The sequence below is a fragment of the Dermacentor albipictus genome, chromosome 2 (genome assembly GCF_038994185.2).
Source record: "Dermacentor albipictus isolate Rhodes 1998 colony chromosome 2, USDA_Dalb.pri_finalv2, whole genome shotgun sequence".
In the NCBI taxonomy this organism is placed as follows: domain Eukaryota; kingdom Metazoa; phylum Arthropoda; class Arachnida; order Ixodida; family Ixodidae; genus Dermacentor; species Dermacentor albipictus.
In genome coordinates, this window is record NC_091822.1 from 144,169,273 (window position 1) to 144,189,516 (window position 20,244).

General features: G+C 42.6%; 2 protein-coding genes across 11 annotated transcripts in view; one reads left to right on the plus strand and one right to left on the minus strand.

The window, feature by feature from the left end:
• Window positions 1–6,793, plus strand: part of LOC135904654 (uncharacterized) — a 49,670-nt gene extending 42,877 nt beyond the window's left edge. Inside the window, exons 12-13 of the mRNA XM_065435534.1 lie at window positions 5,134–5,200; window positions 5,761–6,793. Coding sequence (XP_065291606.1) covers window positions 5,134–5,200; window positions 5,761–5,825 — 132 coding nt within the window. The 3' untranslated portion in view covers window positions 5,826–6,793. The remainder of the gene's footprint in view (window positions 1–5,133; window positions 5,201–5,760) is intronic.
• The window catches only part of unc-104 (kinesin family member unc-104), a 136,244-nt gene that overhangs the window by 7,181 nt on the left and 108,819 nt on the right, over window positions 1–20,244 (minus strand). For 3 of the 10 annotated variants that reach the window (XM_065435529.1, XM_065435521.1, XM_065435522.2), the window contains 18 exons: window positions 20,095–20,183; window positions 19,178–19,283; window positions 18,177–18,360; window positions 16,869–16,959; window positions 16,171–16,295; window positions 14,318–14,416; window positions 14,153–14,224; window positions 13,385–13,536; window positions 12,362–12,467; window positions 11,865–11,979; window positions 10,941–11,023; window positions 10,164–10,288; window positions 8,968–9,113; window positions 7,651–8,007; window positions 5,700–5,782; window positions 4,306–4,546; window positions 3,650–3,769; window positions 1,048–1,166 (listed from right to left, as the gene is read on the minus strand). In XM_065435529.1, the coding sequence (XP_065291601.1) occupies window positions 1,048–1,166; window positions 3,650–3,769; window positions 4,306–4,546; window positions 5,700–5,782; window positions 7,651–8,007; window positions 8,968–9,113; window positions 10,164–10,288; window positions 10,941–11,023; window positions 11,865–11,979; window positions 12,362–12,467; window positions 13,385–13,536; window positions 14,153–14,224; window positions 14,318–14,416; window positions 16,171–16,295; window positions 16,869–16,959; window positions 18,177–18,360; window positions 19,178–19,283; window positions 20,095–20,183 (2,413 nt within the window). The remainder of the gene's footprint in view (window positions 1–1,047; window positions 1,167–3,649; window positions 3,770–4,305; window positions 4,547–5,699; window positions 5,783–7,650; window positions 8,008–8,967; window positions 9,114–10,163; window positions 10,289–10,940; window positions 11,024–11,864; window positions 11,980–12,361; window positions 12,468–13,384; window positions 13,537–14,152; window positions 14,225–14,317; window positions 14,417–16,170; window positions 16,296–16,868; window positions 16,960–18,176; window positions 18,361–19,177; window positions 19,284–20,094; window positions 20,184–20,244) is intronic. The other 7 variants (XM_065435531.1, XM_065435528.1, XM_065435530.1 and 4 more) reach the window with 5 other exon arrangements.

Consider the following 20,244-nt stretch of genomic DNA (forward strand, 5'->3'; position numbering starts at 1 on the left):
CTCTCTTGCTTTAACTTTCCAATCGAGTAAAGCATCACAAGTGACATACACAGTCTTGCCTGGCTTCCTCCCACATCCTCTGCAATCCCGTACAAACATAGCATCAATCCAACAAAAGTGTAAACTGTAAAGATTTGAAATAGGCAAATTGTATTTGCAGCAAGCGTGCAATTGTTCTTTTTAGGGGACATGAAATTCTCGATGTTCTCATCTTCTTAACGAACTGAGCTGCATACAGTAATGCCTCTGGAAGCGCTTATGACAGCAACTAAGAACTTGACCTGCTCAGCATGTTAAGCTAGCATAGACTTCAGTCACTCAATTCTTGAGTATGTTCTTCAAACACAAACAGAGATATTTGTCGGAAGGCAGTTGGTCAGGAAAAAGTGCTAAATCAATGAAACTATAACTGATAAACACAGTGTGTAGAGGTAGAGTATGAAATAGTTGAGCCTTCAACTGATATTCACCGGCAAAATAACTGAAGAAAATGTTGTCTGCCATCATTTGAGCTAATGTGACCAGACAATCTAATGTAACCAGAAAACCAATTTATTTCTTTATTGCTATCACTACTTCATGCCAATGCCTATTTGCAACAGTGAAACATGCAAGAGCAGGGCTCCTTTTAAATATTTCGTGAAAACAAGACCCCTGATACTCACAGCGGGATAAGGAAATGCAACAAAACATCTTCGAATTATGACGCACTGACTGCGTGGTGCCAGAGCTGCAAGCTACAGCATTAAACTTCAAAAGTAATTTCACTGTACTGTAGTTCATACATATCTGAAGATGGCTCACTGGCATATTTGTGCTTTAGAAAACTGAGTCACTACTGTTTTTCAAGCCCAGAATATGTGGTCAAAGGCTTCAATTGTTGTTTCGACATAGCACAAGAACCACATCATTCTTTTTTTTTTTAAGCGAGACATCCCCTCGGGCATGTTGGCATTACACATTGACACGCAACAGTCGGTTATTACAACTCACGAACAGCTGTTTGCGCACGATGACCAGTCTGGGTGCGCAGGAAGCGGTGCATACCTGATCTGCCCTGCTAGTAGTGGGTTAATGGCATACAGCCACTCGTGAATCTCTTTCTCCCCCAGCGTCTGGAGCAAGAATCCACGGCTCTTCGTCACCACAGAAAATGTGTTGGGGACCTGCGTTTCCACAAGAGCATGTCAAAAGTTTTAACCTCCAACCCACAAGGACAAGCACAGTGGCGATTGGGCAGGGTAAAAGAAACTTGTCAAGAAACGGAAAATTGACACAAAGCAAAAGAAAGAGAGGCCTGCTGACAGAAAAAGAATGATCAGCATTTGGTAATAGAGCACACTCTCTTTGGGGGCAAACTCTGTAAAGCTGGATTCTCTCATAAGCTGAACACATCGCGGACGTTTGTTTTGTTTCATGTAGACAGAATGCAAAAAATGATGTGGTTAGTATGAATCCTTTGATTCATGCACACAGTTTAATACAGATTGACTAGCATTTCGCAACATGATCGCTTTCTCACTCCATTACTCTGCTTAGAAGAAGAGTGCACTGCATAGAAACGCTGCGAAAAAGAAAAGGCTGAACATCACCACACAACTTCATACCTGCACGCAATGGTGAGGACTGATGCCAGGCAACAAAAAGGCACATTCCACTCTGTATCAGTTTCCTTAAGAGTGTACGAGTTTTAAACAGATTCTCATAGCACTGGGCAGTTGTGACTCATTTTGTCAAAAGAGCAAAATCATTGCAGAAATCGCAAAAACTGTATGACTAATTTCTGTAAGTACTGCAGGAGTTTACCAAGAGTATTGCTTAGCATTGAGTATATTTCTTCACAAATTCTTCCTCAATTATGCTCGTTTCATACCTAGTTTAGTAAAGCCTGCACATTTTCTTTTGCAGAAATTCATATTTTGGGCACATGCCCACATGCTCAGTTTTCTGTTAGCCAAATTTTCCATAAATGCTGTTACAACCTTAAAAGGGGCATGACACGGACACCCAACAACTTGTGGTTTCCCACCAGAAATTGTAGCAGAGGGTTTATTATAGTTATACACACATAAAAAAACTGGTCAGTAAAAGTACATTTCTGTCCAAAATATGAGCTAGTACTCGCTGGCTCTAAGCCCCGGCCTCCGGCGCCCACCGCCATATTGCCAAGCCTTGTGTGACATCATGTGCTGCATGGAACAGAGCCATCGTCTGCTACAAAATTCAGCCACCGTGCCATGAGAGGTCTGGGCATAGCTGCCGTTTTTTGCCGTATTTGCTCCAGGTGTTGCTGCTGTGTCTTCGACACTGCCAACTTCGCTTGATGAAGCAAGCAAGGAATTTTTGAGCAGCACGTGCAGCGATGGCGCAGTATACGCTGCACACTTTGACTTCGACCTCATCGCCACCAGCTCAAGTAACAAAACACGGCCTCCAAAATTCATACGTGCCGGCTGGCTTGGGCAAATCTCGGAGGCCATGGACAAAGAATGCGTAGTAAACTTGGTCAACATAGATGGTGACATTGGTGTTACGCTAAATGTCGCTGATGCCTTTCTGCACTCATGATATTTCATGCGTTCAGCACTGCTTAGCCATCCGTTCACGGAAGGTGAAGTCTGGAGCTACTTCGCACAATGCAAATTGTTACACGGGTACATTGTTTGCTGGCATGCATTCTCTAGGATCCGTACCCAACGAAACTGTGATGTTGTTAAGCTGCCGCACGTTCCCACCAGTTGTTTTTTTTTCCCACTGTAGTTGCGTGCAACATATGTAGACAAATGCCCGCGCACATGTGTCTACCGCGCAAGGATTTGGCGCAATGTACACTTTGGCTGAACCTTCACTTGAACTTACTTTATTGCACCCGACATTGATAAAACAAATGGCAACGCTAACGTTTGGTTAGCCTGCCAGATGGGTTGCTGCGCGAACATGGTCGGCATCGCGTCTGGCTGCAGCTTTAGCATTTTCATGAGTATCCCAAACTCGGCGAGCAGGTGCAAATCGTCATTGTAGCTGCCTGGCATGAAGTGTTCTGACAACAAAACAAAAGTGTCAGATAATCGCCAGTCCTTCCTGCCCACATTAATCTTCCGGCTCCTTGGGGAAACTGAAATACGACACGGAGCACTCCTTGCTCCGTTCGCTCTAGCACCCAACAGTGCTGCACAGTCACTGCGATGGCATTGTTTCAGCCGCTACAAGTTGAACAATTCCAATGGCAAACTGAACAAAGCAGAAGTTTCCTGCATGCGCGCACAGCTGACACACGAATTCTTCACCAGAATATACGATACATATGCTCACTCGGCAGACATGCAGCCTGTGACATCACGGCTTGCGAACGTGCCAGTGTTGCCCCACTATTTTTCCCCGTTCCAATGTAATATAAAAAATTCAATTACAGGTTACGTGCTGGCTCAAATGCGCTAAGATTTTGCCAACATGTTCTTGAAGGCACAAAGATTGTCTCACACAACACAGATTATGATCGAAAATTTGGTGTCAAGCCCCCTTTAAGAATTCCCATGCACATGAACAAAAATAAAGTTATATTCTTGTTAAAGGGAGTCCACTGTGGTTTGTTGGAACACCAGGGTACCTTACTGTAAATTAGAATAAATAAAGATCCTCTGTCGCATACCTTCAACATGGCCTGCTGCTCCTCATTGTATTCCACTTGTGCTGTGGCTAGGTTGATCAGCTCCCTCTCGATGTAATCCTTTTCGTCACGGTAGATGAAGACATAAGGGCGACGGATGACCTGAAAAAGAAAAAAAGCATGTTGAATGAACCTCAACAGCCAGAAAAGCAGCCTCTTCTTCCACAATGACCTGGCAGGGCTTCCTTTAGAGGATACGACAGCACCAAGTGAATAACTCTAGTGTCATACCAACATTAAACAACACAAATGGACGAAGGATGAAAAATTGACAAAAAAGATTAATGAATGTTGCATTAACAACTTTCTAAACAAAGTATAGTAGCGTGCAGTTGATTATGCGAACTCAATTAAAATGTGCTGCTAGATAGCTCGTTAAAAATTTTAAGCACTTAATAGGACCTCAGCGATTCATCATAGTAAGGGTGCACTCGTGATACTACGTGTCAGGGTATAAGTTTTAGTGGGACAGTTTTTACAGGTTGCGTTTTGTATTTGGTTTTCCGAAAGCATATCAGAACTACAGTTTGTTAACTGCACGTAAACAAATCCACCAACTTGCACTTCAACCAGGTGAAATGGTGCTTATTCTTTTGAGTGCACTGTTTGTTGACGGAGTGACTCTGGCAGCAGCTCACCAGCCATCGCTTGACCCAGTTTCCGGTGCGATCATCCAGAAGGTTGAGGTAGCCCTTGCGCGACACAATGGGGCTGGGGCGCACTTCTTCCACCTCAGCCACAAAGCAAGGGTTTCCTCCAGCAAAGGTTGGGGGGTGCGAGGCGGGCTTCAGACCTGCGGGGGGCGCCAAGCTGCTCGGCAGTCCTCGTGCTTCCATTGACTCAGGCACCGACGTACAGGGCTTCTCAGGTGAAAGCAGGCTGCAAGCGCAGGCAGTGGATGCCTTTCACAGTTGCTTAAAATTGTTTGCCCACACTGCATCTTTTCCCGACCAATGGAAGCACAGAATAATGGTGCGTGGCGTTATGAAAACCATATTGTCCTCATAAAGCTACATGCAGGTAAACACAGCCTTCTGGTTTAAACATTAATTGTCTTGCTATATTATTGGCATACCACTTCATGGGAAAGCTGCCTTAAATGTTTGTGCAATTATGCCCTAATGTCCACAAGACAATTCCACTTTACTAATCACAATGTGAAGACACTCTTCGTTACGTGGTCAACTTAAATAACTAAATTTAATATAATTGATACAATTTATGATTAACTGAAACCAATCATGGAGTGTTGGTTTCTTATTCATTTTTTAAGCACACATTATATAACTAAATTGCTGCCTCCAAGACCTACCTATCACCTATGTCCCAGGGTATAAGTTCTCTCGGCATGAGCCGGCTTAATGCAAACTGAACTCACATTTATTGGACTTCAAGAAAAAAGAAAATACACAAAATTGGAGACTTATTTAGGTCCTCCATATACAAAGCGCATCCCTTCCATGCAGGTTCAGAGCAGACTAGAAGTCAAGCAAGCAACAAATGAACAGCACCAGGGTGCCTCTCTTTCAAACGGTAAGCAAATTTAACCAGCAAGAAATTTACTAAGTTCACTGCACAGACCAGCCTTCATAGCATGGCAGATACAAAACCATTGTGTAGCACAAAGCTACAACTAACAAAGTCTATGCTAACATGTGCATGCATTTACATACTGCCTTAACATTCTTTCATGTGTATCTCTTGAGAAAGACAAAAGCATTAGGTTAGCTGGAAATAAAACCAAATTACTTGAAACACTTTTACATTATCAAGAAAGGAAAGCTACTGTTATTGTATGCGTTAGGATGACATGCCTTACAGATGGTTTTCATACACTCGTGCCATAATTGAGTTGTTATTGGTAGCCAAATACAAGCTGGGTGTTTACTTTAACAGTGGACCTCACTGTACATCGTCAGCTGACATGGACAGCCATCGCTATCCGCCAGTTGGTCTCTGCTACTGATGTTTTCCAAACTATTAATGATGTAACCATGAGAGCAGGGGCTTAGTCATTCTTTGTTGTACTTACTCTTGTGAAGAGCTTGATGTCATGCTGGAACTGAGAGATGATGCATCTCCCTCTTCAACAGGTGTCATCGCTGTGTTCGACTGCTTCCGATCCAACGAGAGAGAAAGCAAGGAAACAAGTAGATAAAGTTCGTCTCTTTGTAATGCAGCATGTGTTCAGATAAGGACAGACTAAGGGGAGTGCCGACTATTTTTAGTTTTCAGCGAAATTGTTATACAAGTTGGGAAAATGTCTCTCTAAAAAAGAATCAACCTTCATTTTGCAAAACTTAACAAGGCTTTCTTGAAAAAAAAAAATTCTTATTTCACTAAAGGTGGAAAAGAGCGTTTTAACAAATTGCAGATTTGACAAATTCAAAGGCCTATGACTCTAAAATTAATGCATTGTAACCTGCCAAAATTTTTTCTTGTACTTCTACACCACTAGTATTATTGGCCCACACGAAGTTTAGTTTATGTCACCAAGAGTGTTCTTAAAAAATTGCAAAACCTTGGTTTTTGAGCAACTGCCTCTGACTGACCCTGTAATCACGTGTTTTTTTGGCCATTTTAACTAAGGCGATGAAGCTGAAAAATATTCCGGACAAATATTCAAAAGGTTTCTTGCGAACTAAATAAAGAAGTATGCAACTACATCGCGTAATTATTTCATTATAAAATCCCCAAAATGTCAAACTTGCAAAAATAGCAAACATTGGAACATTTTAGACACCTTTAAAAAAAATAATCCTCTCCGATTTTTATGAAAATTTAATAAAATACCCACCCAGGACTGTGGTAAATCTAGTACTGCAAGAACGTGTTGGATTATTTCATTTTAATTGAGAAACTGTATCTTATTTTATGACCCATGTATGGTGATCCCAATGGTCTGTCTCGTTCTAATAATAAAATAAAAATCGCACTAATATTGAATTCTGAACTAATTTTTTTTTTAAATAGAAGAGCGACTCATTGTGTCTATCTCTTTTTAGCCATGAAATGAGTTGAGCTTGAGTTTTCAGAGCTCAAAACTAAACATAGTCGGGGCCCCCTTAGTCTGCTCTTATCTGAATACACACGGTAATGAACAAGCAAGACAGTATCCTTCAGGAACCTTAAACGAATAAAATACATACAACAAAACTTCTACGAACAAATGGGGTCTTTACTTAGCACTGCATCACTGAAGTATAGTCTCTTTTGATGAGCACCCGAAGCTGTCTAGGTCACACGTTTCATACATGCATGTCATTAGGCTTAGTAGACTTCTCTTAAATAATAAATATAGGAGCAAGATGCTTTGCTGGGCTAGTTGGTGTGTAGAAATGATGAAAAGTAGTGCAAAGAAGTAGCGCTTGGTCCTTTCACCCTTCTTTCTTTCTCATTTCTTGTGCTACTTTCCATCAAGTAAATATAAGACATGAATACGTAGAAGGAATATGAACACGTATGAATATGTAGTACATAAGTAGTATACATGAAAAACCATGGTGGTGCACCTTGTTATTAATGTGAGAATAGTGTTGAATGTGCACAAGCAGCTCGACAAATTACATATATTCACAAAAACACACTAGATATTTCAAAGTATGGTAGGTTTGTTATCCAGGTAAGATCTGCTGTCTTGTGCAACTAATCAACGGTAAGCATAACAATGAAAGATTTCATTTAAATTTTAAGCAGACAGAAAGACATTGAAAATGTAGTGAATGAGAAACTACGGTGACACTAGAAATATAGAACTGCATCACTAGTTGCTCAGCCACCACTTGGGCACCTAAGCAACGCCTAGTAAAACTGCTGCATTCTTAGAATGCCAACTGTAATTTTGACCAAAATGCAGTGGTGTGATACGATTCATGCCAAGCAAGAGGTGCCTCTGGCAGATAAAGTGGCTCGCAGTTTTTAAGGCTAGACCTAAATGCAGCAGTTCAACAAAGACATGACACACATCCTGTCAGCTGCCATACCTTGGCAGCCCCTGGTCCAGTAGGTGGTGGTTTGCTGGGAATGTGGCTCAAGATGAGGCCGACGGTGCGAGTGGCCAGCTCCCGCTCATGAGGCGTCATATCCCAGGGGGCATACACGCTCTCGTCCACTGCTGTGCCGCGGGTTGGAGTCACGGCGACCGAGGAAGTCACGGTGGGCGATGGCAGCTGCGAGGCAGCAGCTGCCTGTTGGGTGGAGCTGGGGCCCCGAGCCGCGGCACGGGCCACCAGGTTGCAGGCCTCTTTCTCCCACTTGCAGATGTCCTGGTGCTGGGGTGGACCGCCCAAGTCCAGGCCCAGCTTCTCTCGGAGGAGCAGGAGGTGCCGCACCTTCTCCACCTGCGAATGTTATATGCGGCAGTGTTGGAACGCTTCTGCACAAGTGCTGAGCTGTGGGCATGTCGGCAAGACGCTGCAATTGTAAACATGTCAGGCAGAGCAAGCTTAAGCACACCGTTGCCAAATGGTGAGAGAGAGATTTGTTATTAGAGAAGAGCTGAGGAGCCAACCTGAACAATACAGTATTCTGGTCAGCTACTCAGCATTCAGGTAGGGGGGAAGGAAAACAATTGGAGCAGGAGAAAGTAAAGTTGATAACGGCAGAAAAATAGACCTGAATGAATAAAAAAAAAGTGGAAACACTCATTACATTACATTACGTTTTCATATCCAATTCACTTCCTCACAGAAAAGTCACAATGGTCTTCATTGTGCACTGCTTAGTGTATATTTATTTTGACCATGGATCCTAAAGAAAATTTTTCAGAAAGTCACTGGTTGTCAGTGCATGCTATAGATCTCCAGTCGGTGTTTCTCTCTTTCACAAGTGCAGTTGGCATGCAGAAAGCATGTGGTCTATAGTCTCCGGCACAATACAGTTCTCACAGGACAGAATGTATGCATGACCAATAAAGACCAGGACAGCAAAGCTGGCACCATTTCAAAAATCACTTTACAGTGGCATGCAATACATCCTTGCTGAAAGTTGTTCAGAAGGTGTTCAGCATTGCAGCAGTTGAGTGAGAAGCAACTAGGTCACATCTACGAAGCAGCAGAGAGTGAAAACTAAGCTTTAAGTGCAAAGATTATTGTGCACCAGCACCTGATTACAAGGTTACGGATCATAATTACAAGGTTGCAGATACTAGGTTACGGATAACCTGGTAATAAGCACCAGATCACAAGGTTACAAGCATTGGTTGTTACCGCATCTTTTAGTCTTTGAAGCCTGATGCACTTAACAAGTGAGGAGCACGTGCTGCAGTGGGCATACATAAGTTCAGTGAAAACGTAGCCCACCTCTTCGAGGCGTGTCAGCTTTTCCAGTTCCCACTGGTGGTCAAATATGAGCGAGTCCCCTCGTGGCTGCCAGCCATGCAGGTTCTCTTCTCCTCGCACGTACGTTGATGACGTGTCCAGCACCCGGCGCTGCCGACGCTGCACCCCTGTGGTTGGAACGGCACCAGGCACACATCATGAGCTCTCTGCTCTTGTAGTGAGAACAAAATAGCAGCCTCACATTAAGGCTTGCCCACACAAATTCGTACAGAGCTTTCTGTCTTTAAGAACAATGAGCAGTGTCAAAGTAACATACATGCAGCATTGTCTGAACATAGTCACTAGCAGTATCAGCGAGGTTACAAACAAACACGTATGCCACAGCTTAGCAGTGAGGGCTTGTGGGCACTCCTTTCTAGTCGGGAACAAGATGTTCAAGGCACTCCAGGGGTTCACATTAACAGTGACCAACGCCACAGTAAGACATGTTTTGTCACTGATTATTACCAATTGGATAATCGTAGATTCTGTATTAATTTGCATGCTCAGCCGTGCCAGCAATCGCGGACATATGCGGCCATGGGCTATTTTGCTGTAGCCACTGAATAGCCAGGTTCATGTATAATGAACAGTACCTACTACCGTGTCGGCTTCTATTGGGACCAAACCAATAAATCAAACTCACGCCATCTTGCTCTTAACTAAAGGTGTCCACAGCTCATCGTGGCTACCTGACTGATGCTGTTCATGCCATGGCTATTTGAAAGGATGCTGCTGGTGGCACTGGCCTGAGGTCCCTACATACAGGAATGTTGCACTAACACACATGGATTCACAAGTTTTTTTTTTTTTTTAACAGCTTGGAGCTTTGTACCTGCATGCTGTACAAGCACTAATGTGCAAATGCTACACTAGCTTTAGCTTCATAAATCTAAATTTGAGGAGCAATATGTAATTTTATACCAAATGCATGCTGAGTACAATCCACTATTTCCACAAATATATTTCATCGCAATTAATGCAAGGTGGATTGAGCCATTATTAGAGAAAACCTGTACAGACAACGGTGGGCAGATGACAGAAGGTCATTTTAATTGAGCTGTACTAGTGCATTACCAAGTGGCTGCCATGTCCCTTTGTCACTAAGTAGCATGTATCAGCATCTCACACGGAGCAAAACCTTAGCACAACTAAGAAAACAAGAAGGTGCCTCCTACCCGGGCTACCTGAATCTGCCGCTCTCTTGAGGATCATCTCGTAGATGCCGGTCACATGATTGGCATCAGCATTTTTGTAGGCACCAGTGAACAGGTGGCGCAGGGATTTTGCGTTCGGAGACAACCTGCGCGCACGTGCCATCAAGAAACGGTGAATACACAAGGAACAATACTTTGGGTATAATGTCTTAAGCTGTGGTAAACGAGACTGCTGTGACCTAATTTTTTACAAATGTGGAGCAGTGAAACATGTCATGAACCGTTCACTTGAAATAAAGGTACAGATGGATTCACACATGATTCCAACAAGAGGGAATTAATGCATCAAACACAATGTGAAACATCCAGAAGCTAAAGGTGGCAGTGCAACAAAAAAGTTGCAGATGCTAAATAGACTTTTTTCTTCCCCTTTCAGAGTCGTGTTCTTTCGGTAGTGACTTACCTCTAGTGTCGTATTTTTTTTCATAGATCTTATAAAACAAGCACAACACTTTAATATTGGTTATGCAGAAGGGAAAAAATGACACCGATAATGGCAATGCTATCTTGATATGATCTTCCCATTACCATGCGTCGTCAGTGACACGGCAGGACAGAAATGGAAAAATGTACCGGCGCATCAGTGGCACGGAGCGCATAGGGTTTTCACTGAATCACATGACACTTGTATGCGAAACACAACTCCTGACAGAGCTATAAAATTTTTTTAAAATAAATTTTTTCAGTCATAGCAGTAACAAAGAAATAATGGTATATATTTCGTCGCATATTACTGACCTTGGTGCCAGTCTCGCATCTCGTCCATAGATGATAAGACACAGGTCCTTCGTTACAATTGCAGGCTGCGCAGAGTTCTCCAGCTGTGAACAAGACAGTTGGAGCTCAGAAAAATCAGATCTCACTGTGACATGTCTCATTATACTGGCTCTCCCAATTAAATATCACCGCTAACTAAGAAAAGTAATGGAAGGCTTTATGCAAACAGCAACTACATGAACAGCATTGATTGGAATTGTTTACACTAGTCAAAAGTATTTTCTTTTTCATTTTGCAAGAACAATTATTTCATTAAGTCTAATTAGTCAATTTTAAATTAGGCAAGAGAAAGATGCTCATGACTAGCATTAACGCCCATCAACATACAGTGACTGCTATTCATAAAAAGCTCTCTCTTACTTTTAAATTCTTGACAAAATTTAGCTAGGACAGCTGGTATTTGCATAAGGCAATTAGTGCACTTGGTACTCTTCTCTCAGTCTGTTTACGCTACTTTGGAAGATGAACTATAAGCAATAAATGACTATAGATGACTATAGACTGTAAATGCTTTAATTAGTAATACTTTCGTAATCAGTAGGATCAATTACAGAACCTGCTGCAGTAGCGCAGTGACTATGTCATAAGGCCGCTAAACGTAATGTTGCAGGTTCAATTCCAGCCGTGGCAGCCGCGTTTCGATAGGGGAAAAATGCAAGAAGACTCATATACCATGCATCACTTGCGCATTAAAGACCCACAGGTCATCAAAATTCAAGGTCCTCCACTACAGTGTGCCTAATAATCGGATCGTAGTTTCGGCACGTAAAACCCCGGAAATTAACTTTAAAGTGTAACTGTAAGCATAATTAGAATTACATAAGTGTAAGTGTAGTTAGTAATTGTCACATGACATCTGTAAGTAATAGGATGCCTGGTGTTTACCTCCAAGTAAGCAGAGATGGTCAAGTAAACTCGCTCTCCATAAGGAGTGACTCTGTTCAGCAGAGGAGAGCTATGCAAGGAGGAATCCCACGCTGCCTCGAAGTGGTAGAATGTCCTGCAAGATGCAAAAATGCACTCGTGTAGTACTTAGCTGTTTGTCACCAATGCTGAAGAAGAGGAACACTGACAGCTAACGTCCAAAAAAAGGTTCACAAGAAGGTGGAGGCTTGAAGTGATTAACAGCGATAGAACGAGGAACATCAGTGAAGCCAATGTTCTGACATGTAGACTTGTCTTCATCAGGGCAACATTCCTCGTTCTACCACTTTTAATGACAGCTAATGTGGCACTGGTCTCAATGATACTGCAAGGATTGGCACCAGTTCAAAGACATAAAGCTCACACGGCATTGGGACCTAGCTAGCCGATACCTGGTAGGGCTATACTAATTAAAGACTTCATCAGCTGGCATGGCTCTCAACAAAACAGCAGCATACCTGTCATCACCAGCCATCTCCAAGTAGCTTCCAGGGAAGATGCCCAGCGACAGCACTGAGGTGTCGTTGTCCTCTTCCTCGCACTCTGGTGTGCTTCTGACACGACCTGTAATATTGCATTGGTATTCAATGAACTTCACTATTAGCATCAAGACACAAGTGCTAAAAATTCCTGAAAAGCCATCCTACTGCACTTACTTCTCATACCAACATTTTTCATACTGGCATTTCTCATATCACAGTTATGACACTTGAGGGAGCTTTATCTTGCATGTTCTTTACTCGAGGTATAACAATTCAACTAAGTGTAATACCTGCCAACGCCAACGTCGGGGAGTACGGCGCGATGGTACTCCCCGAGAACAGACTCACCTTCCACATACAATGAAATCATGAAGTATTACCTTCTTAATCGCAAGGTTTACAGTTTGCCGCATCCTAAACTAAACAGGGCTCAGGCACTTACACTACGCTTGCTGCAGACTGGTACTTATCCTTGCCCACGGAGATTGAACATGTTTTATCCGGAGACGTATACAGAGCCTTATTGCCAAGATTGTGGTGCTTTAGCCATGCTCGAACACATGCTCTGGTCTTGCGAAAGAATTGAAGACTCAGCGATCAAGGATGCGTCCAGGTGGGAGGCTGCACTTCGCAGCCCGGACCTGGATGAACAATTCTGGGCTGTCCAGCAGGCTCACGACGTGGCCGTGAGGCTTGGCCTTCCGGTCCCGATGTGGGAGTGGCTCGCTTAGTGCTTAATTATCACTACTTGCAAGACCAAATAAAGTTTTCCTTCCTTCCTTCCCAAGCCAACTGAACACTGAATGCTTTATCATCAGGTTATGAATGTTTACCCCTGCAAAATTGGTCAAACGTAGTAGCAGTACTGAAGTTCTTGGCAACAAAAAGTCCAAAGGCATGCCTGTGATTATGTATACCAGCCTGCTGTCTTGCAGCTTCGTGTTTAACAAGATTTTTTGGTGACATGCACAAATGAGATGTGCTGAGCAAGGTGCCTACCAACAACAACCTCTCGGACATCCTTCCAGCAGACATTGGGTGTTTGCTCGTGGACCAGCGTTAGGCGTATGCGCCTCTGAATCCCCTGGTGGAGAGAGAACGTCCCTCTACAAGGAGCATCATCGCTGTGATTGACCACGGCCGGCGTGTACCTAATGTGGAAAACAGACAAGACAGGTGCTGTGAGTGGAGATGCACGTATACCCATATGCCCAAGAAAGTGAGCAGGAGGATGGCCGCCGTGGTAACTAGCTTAGTTGGTAAAATATTGCATGCGAAATATGAAAAATGTAGGTTCGGCTCCCTCCTGCAGCAAGTTATCCTATCATCAACTTTCATTTCCCTTTACCTTATTATTTGTACATTATAATAAAACATCAAAATTAATTTGCTATATGCTTCCTCTGGCATCATCAGCTGTTTTCTTACTGATCATGACAAACAAAATATTTAGCCCCTCCAATCTCCTTATTCTTCTCACTATTCAGGCAAAAGTATCGACAAAAGTATCGGCAAAAGTGTCGACACAAAGATGAAACACTACACTGAAAGCAAGAAAAATAAAAGCAATCCTTCCATTCCCAAAAGTTCCTCGAGTCTCCCACATTCTGCAAGGCACTGCTAAGTCAAGCTCTGCATTACTAAATGCCCATTACCAAGCAAATTGCAGAGTTAGCAAGCTGCAGCATCACTTCAAAAGGCTCCTACCAGATCCCGAGAAAAGCTTTTGTTAGATAAACTATTTTGAATATATCCAGCACCACTCACTCGCCATTAGGTGTCAGTTCGCAAATTTCGAACCAGACCAGGACGTCGTGTTTCGCATATATGTGCGTTGTGCTGAAAAAAGAAGAAGACATGAAAGATCACCGTTAGTCCGTCGTTTTGAGGCGCCTGCATTTAGAAACCGGATGATAGAAATGGGAGTCTTACCTTGGGCATTGCAGTATATCGAACTTTGGTGACCTAACAGGCTGTGAAATAGGCAGTGTCCTTGGGAACATCCGTCGGGGTGGCTGACGTATGCTGCTGCTGCAAGCAATATTGTCATGTTGTAGTGACAGTGAACAACCACAGTGACGCAACGCAAGTCACGAAACTGTTTTTTGGGCGAACTTGTGCCCAGCAAAACAAGCAGCACTCGGCACAATGATACCAGCGCGCACACTCATTGATCATTGAAATCTGGTCATAGGGTCAGACGTGTGCTATTTATACATGGCTCAATGAACATTCCCACAAAATCACTGGTGCTCGCATAAGTTCTATAATGTACGCCATTATTCACATTGCACACATACAAACTTATTACACAAGGTTTAATGACAACATGGGCATGTTGTCACCATGTTGACATTCCCATGTTCCCATCTTGACAACATGGGAATGTCATGGCATTCCCATGTTGACAACATTCGAGAAACTTCTGAGACAGAAAGGTGCGTCTTGTGCCGAGCAATAACCTTTAACATTTGTTAGCCGATGTGTAAGGACAGTTGAAATTTCAGACACCTTACAGCACATCATGCAATAATTCAGGTTCCGACTACATGACTATGTACCACTATGGCCACCGGACCGAGCAGAATTAGCTATCTGTATTTTTGTTTTGAGACGTCGCTGGCAGGGTTGTTGGCCAAGTCATTGGTGCTCCAGGAATTCAAAACTAGTGAAGCTTAGCCGTTCTAACAGTTGCTGATTGAGCAGTCGATGCGTAGTGCCATCAATGCCATTGTTCCTAGACACCGATGCATCTTCCGCTAGTCATGCGAAATTGAAGGTATCTCAGAAAGTGACAGATTCGAGGATACGGCACACTTTTTTTTTCCCACTTGTAGAATAAAATGACTTATTTATGGATGAATCCGATATTTCGGATTTCCGAATATTCTGCCATTTTGGCGGTCGCCATTGATTTCAGATTATCGATCGCTGACTACATGTGTCAATAATTTAGGTTTTCTACTTCCCAACAAGTTAAGCAAAAAAGAATGATGCTTATCAGCCAGAGTTAATTAGGCATCAGTTAAGTGCATAACATAACGTAAAATAATTCAAGACCTGTGGTTTACTCCTAGCTAGATGATGCTCAAGCTAGGTTACCAGAAATAAAGATCATGGGCTCTTAAAACAGCAGCTAAAGCATTTTGTCGGTTATATGTTCTCGGAAAACTATTCCAGCTAAAACACTTAAAATTTCCTATGGAGAATGGTGTAAAATGGGAGAAACAGGCTTATGAAACAGGCACTGCACTGAATATCACTGTACATTCTGTAGAAACATTGTGGTTCAGTTATAACAGCCTACAGACGACCACTTAAACAGCCATGGACAACCAGCTTACAAAGCCATTGTTGTACCTCAAGGGTGGCCAGACAGACATGTTCAAAGAGCCACAAAGGAGTTCATCATATTGTTCAAGGACCATACATGGGAGCCTCAGACGTTAACGTCGTTGGCTACCTTTTCAATGCTCATCCTCCCTGCTAAGAAACATTGGTATGGTCTCAAAGACACTAGATGCATATAGGTTTGCAAAAAACTGCCTAGTCTAGCACACACCAACAGTAGCATACATACTTTGTGCATTTCGATTAGAGCAGACTGAATTCATGACTGTGTCAGGCTAGTTGCGAAGCTGCAAGCGAACCCTAGAAGGGCAGCATGTGGCTCATGAGTTGCAGTATGGCCACCCTTATTATAACTTATCAGTGCACGAAAGCGTTCACAATGATTTGCCACAATAAAACGCCTTCCATTTAAGAAGTGTAAGCTGCATGCTTACTGTTGTTGGCAGGCATCTCTGGAATCTCTGTGCAAGGGGTGCTGCTGATAGTGTCCGAACACCTCGAAGACAATAGGCCGAGACCGCAGATAGTTCACAAATGACTGGGTCACCGTCACCGTGATCTGCACAATGAGCAAAATGGGCCAGTGATCAGCAGTTGTTAATGGTTGCACAAATAATGCATGCATGACAGCAGTACTATAACCTTGTGTTTCTTTTAGCCACATTCGGCCCATATATGGTGTGAAATCACATTGCTCTGTGTTCACCCACCAATCAAAACCAAAAGTGACATCCGAAAACAACATCAACATTAATTTTCTGCAATTGATCTCGCACAGCATATTCTAAGTGTCATTGCTACTTGATTAATGACAGTGATAAAAGGAAGAACAGTTGATGTATCTTGTTAATAACCTCTTTCACTGCATCTAGTACACAAAAGTCATATATAAGGATGGATACCAATATAAAAATGAACACCAGATTTTCGAGTTGCATCGATAGAGCTGGCACGTTGCCAAGCACATCATACAGGTGTGTTTTGTGGCTTTGAACTGCAGTAAGGTCCATCATTTTTTGCAGTCTCACAAGACATGACAGCAAACTAGGTTTCCACATTAACAGTACAATATCTTAGCTTGATTATATCACTTAAACACTTATTATTGAAGATGGAAGCAAATGGCACCTACATTCTGAACATGGAAGAACCCAGGTGGAGGTCCCTTCACTGTGTTCTTGAGAGGCTCTGTTGAAAATGCCTCATCATGACGGTGCAGAAAGCTGAAAAAGAGCAACTTTACATGACGATATACATTACGGCAAGATGACAGCACCCTAAAGCAGAACACCTGATGCTTTCAGGAACAATCGGAATTCCTTCAGTTTCTAAAATAACAGCTTTATCATCAATTAGAAAAATCTCGAAATGATTGCTGTTAGCTCAATGGCAGAAGTGACGACATGCTGCAAAGATGTCACTGTGAAACCAGTACCTCCCCTACAACATAAAAAAGCTGCACTAGCTGAATAGCATTCCCAGCTTTTATGTCAGTTCTCTACTAGTAAAAAGCATTCATTTTACAAAATCTATTGTGCACAATGCACTCTCTAGCCAGTCCATCTCAGTGCCTGTTTGATTCTTCACTACGACTTGCTTACTTTATCAAGTCATTTTCATAGTGCTGCTGTTTTCAACGAAGAAACACTCCACCATCGAATATTTTTTAAACATGGTAATCATGAAGAAAGTAAGTTACTATGTCAAAGTCAACATATCATAAAGTGCACTTCCCCATATGGCTCAATCATGTTGCCTCCCTACATTCTATGCTGGGCAGCACTTCTTCCCAATTTCCATACCCCTATACTTTCTTGACCAGGTGTGCATATTCTACTGCTTCCTTTATTTCCAAATTTTCATTTAATTGACTTTATGCTAGCTCCTGTACTTAATGTTTTTCACGTTCAAAGAATAACAAGTGAATTCTTGCTGTGCACACACTGCACTTTTGGAACTGTACCCTTGAGGCCTTGAGAAAAAAAGCGAGAGTTTCACCCGAAGGATGGAGCATTGACAACAATAGCAAGGTGTTAGAACATTACACAAAACAGATTGTTTTATGCACAGTACAAACTGGAGTAAACATTCGCTTACCAACGAAACACACATGCTGTCATAATGCCATTGACAGACACAAACACAGTTCCTCTTAAACTCAGCAGATCATGTGACCTCCAACATTAGGTGTGTGGGTAGACAGCATGCAACAGAGCACCAGCCTTCTTGCCTTAATCCGTTCACCCTTGCATGCCAGCAAGGGTGAACAGATTAAGGCATATGACCTTGCATATGACCGCTAGAGCTTTGTGTGCATGCTGTGCTTGCACCATCGTGCCTGGGACAGTACAGTGGCAGTGACAGCATGAGTGCACCTCGAATATCTATATAACAGCAATTGCAACAAAACGCAAGGAGTCGGGAAGCGTGGGTTGCGTACTTGAACTGGGAGAAGATGTCGGCATACTCCTTCGAGATACCAATGGCCTGCAGCACGGTGACCCTGAAGGTGAACTCCTTGCCAATCTGCAAGTGCTCAGGCAGCTTCTCGTCCTCCTGGCTCAGGGAAAGGATGTTGTTATTCTCGCCATCCTGCTTGAAAGCCTCAAGCCGGCTGCGCTCTTCTGGATCGATGAGCCATGCACAGACAAGCATGAGCATTCTAATGAGATTATAATATACTGTGACAGCTCCTTTCAGTATAAACAGCCATCAATACTTCAATTACTGCCATATATATAACACTGTACCATGTTAAAAAATAATGAAGGATCTCTAACGTAGAATAATCTTTGCGAAGTATGACTATCAATACATCAAGGATGCCACTAAAGAAAGCAAGGAGCAGGAATGGATCCAGACATTTCCTAAGGGAGGGGTGAGCCACCTTTTGGAAATTAATAATGACAACCAAATGACAGTGATGCCTTTCTCAATTTTAGTGACATACTGATTTCACTTGAAAGGGACTGAAGACATTCTGGCCCACGGCTTTGATCATTTTGAAAAGAATGCCTTTGTTATACTGCCTCGACTATTAAGCAGAATAAAGATTTTAAGTTGAAATATCTTACATGAATGACTTAGTAAAAGTTACTGACATTGCTTTTTATGAGGGATTACACCACAGAAATTTGAGACCGGAGTCATGACATCTGTATGTCACCCCCACATCCCCGTACTTGCAAAGAAGGCAACAAAGTTCAACTTCCTAGTTCTAAACCGTCACATTAAATTGTGCCTTTTCTGAATTCTCGTAGTAGAAACCTACCATGAAAACAGAAACACAAAGATTAAACAGTAGAACACCAGCTTGACTATATTATGGAACATATAGGTTGCTTGTATCTCGCCAAGAACCATACAAAAGCTAAGAGACAAAAGAGAAAACTTTGCTTAAGTGGGACAGTGGCAAAAAGAAGAGAGAAAAAGAGTTAATACCTTGCTGCAGTGGACTCTGTTGTTGTTGCTCTTCCCCTTCCACTATGCGTTCCTCACAGCACGGCGCTTGTTCAAGGCAGGGTGACGAACCTTCTACACAATGATCCTATGAACGATAGGCAGGGTGCAATCTCAGCTTGACTTTCCTCCCTCAAGGGACACTCAAGCGATACAAAATGATGCAAAATGACAGGAATGACAAGGATGAAAGAGAAAACTAGCATTCATTAGAAAGTAGCAGAAGTTACCAAAGGAAACCCATGCAGGTGCATTGGAAAGAAATTTTAGCAGTTAACATTGTTCTTCAAGTGCAAAGCTTTCATTCCAAGAAATCTGCATAGGCTTTCTTTACTGCTTTGGGCTGTTTTCTGGTGGATGCCAACTTTCCCTTGCATGATTTTTGCTCCACCTTGCAAAATTTCACAGAACTTATTTGGTAACAGCAACTAACCACATTCTCAGTGTGACCCATTCATAAACCAGTCTCATGGTGCTGCAGAAAGTGTGCTACAGCTGATGCTGGTTAAGCAGTTCAGGGTGCTGATTTACATGATATCCAATAGGTCTGCATCACACCATCTGACAAAAACATTCAATTACCACCTTCCAGTTCTTGGTGCAAAAATGTCACTTAAATTACTTCCCAGCACAGACACCGTAATAACTGTGCCATTTTGAGTTAAAATGCCTAGTAAAGTTGATAATAAGCCCGCATTTTGGGGTTAGTGGCAAACAGGGTGATAGCAAAACATGCTGTCTTGTCTCATCTATGCATTCCTTGTTGTTTAACTACATTTGTCATTGTCCCCAGAGCCTCGGTGAAGTTTGCTTCCCCATCACATTCTACTAAATTATATTTTATGTCTCAGGAACTCTAACAGAACCACGGAGTTCTCATGCTCTTCTGAATCACTTACTTTCTTTGCAGTGTCAAAAAGTTCATCATTAAAACTGATTCTTGCTGACTGGCGTACTCCTGTGCTGCAGTCCGTGCTCTCCTCATCATCTGAAAACAGCAAAATGAAACACACTTTTGGGGCTATGTGAAGGAGACCAATAGTAATTAC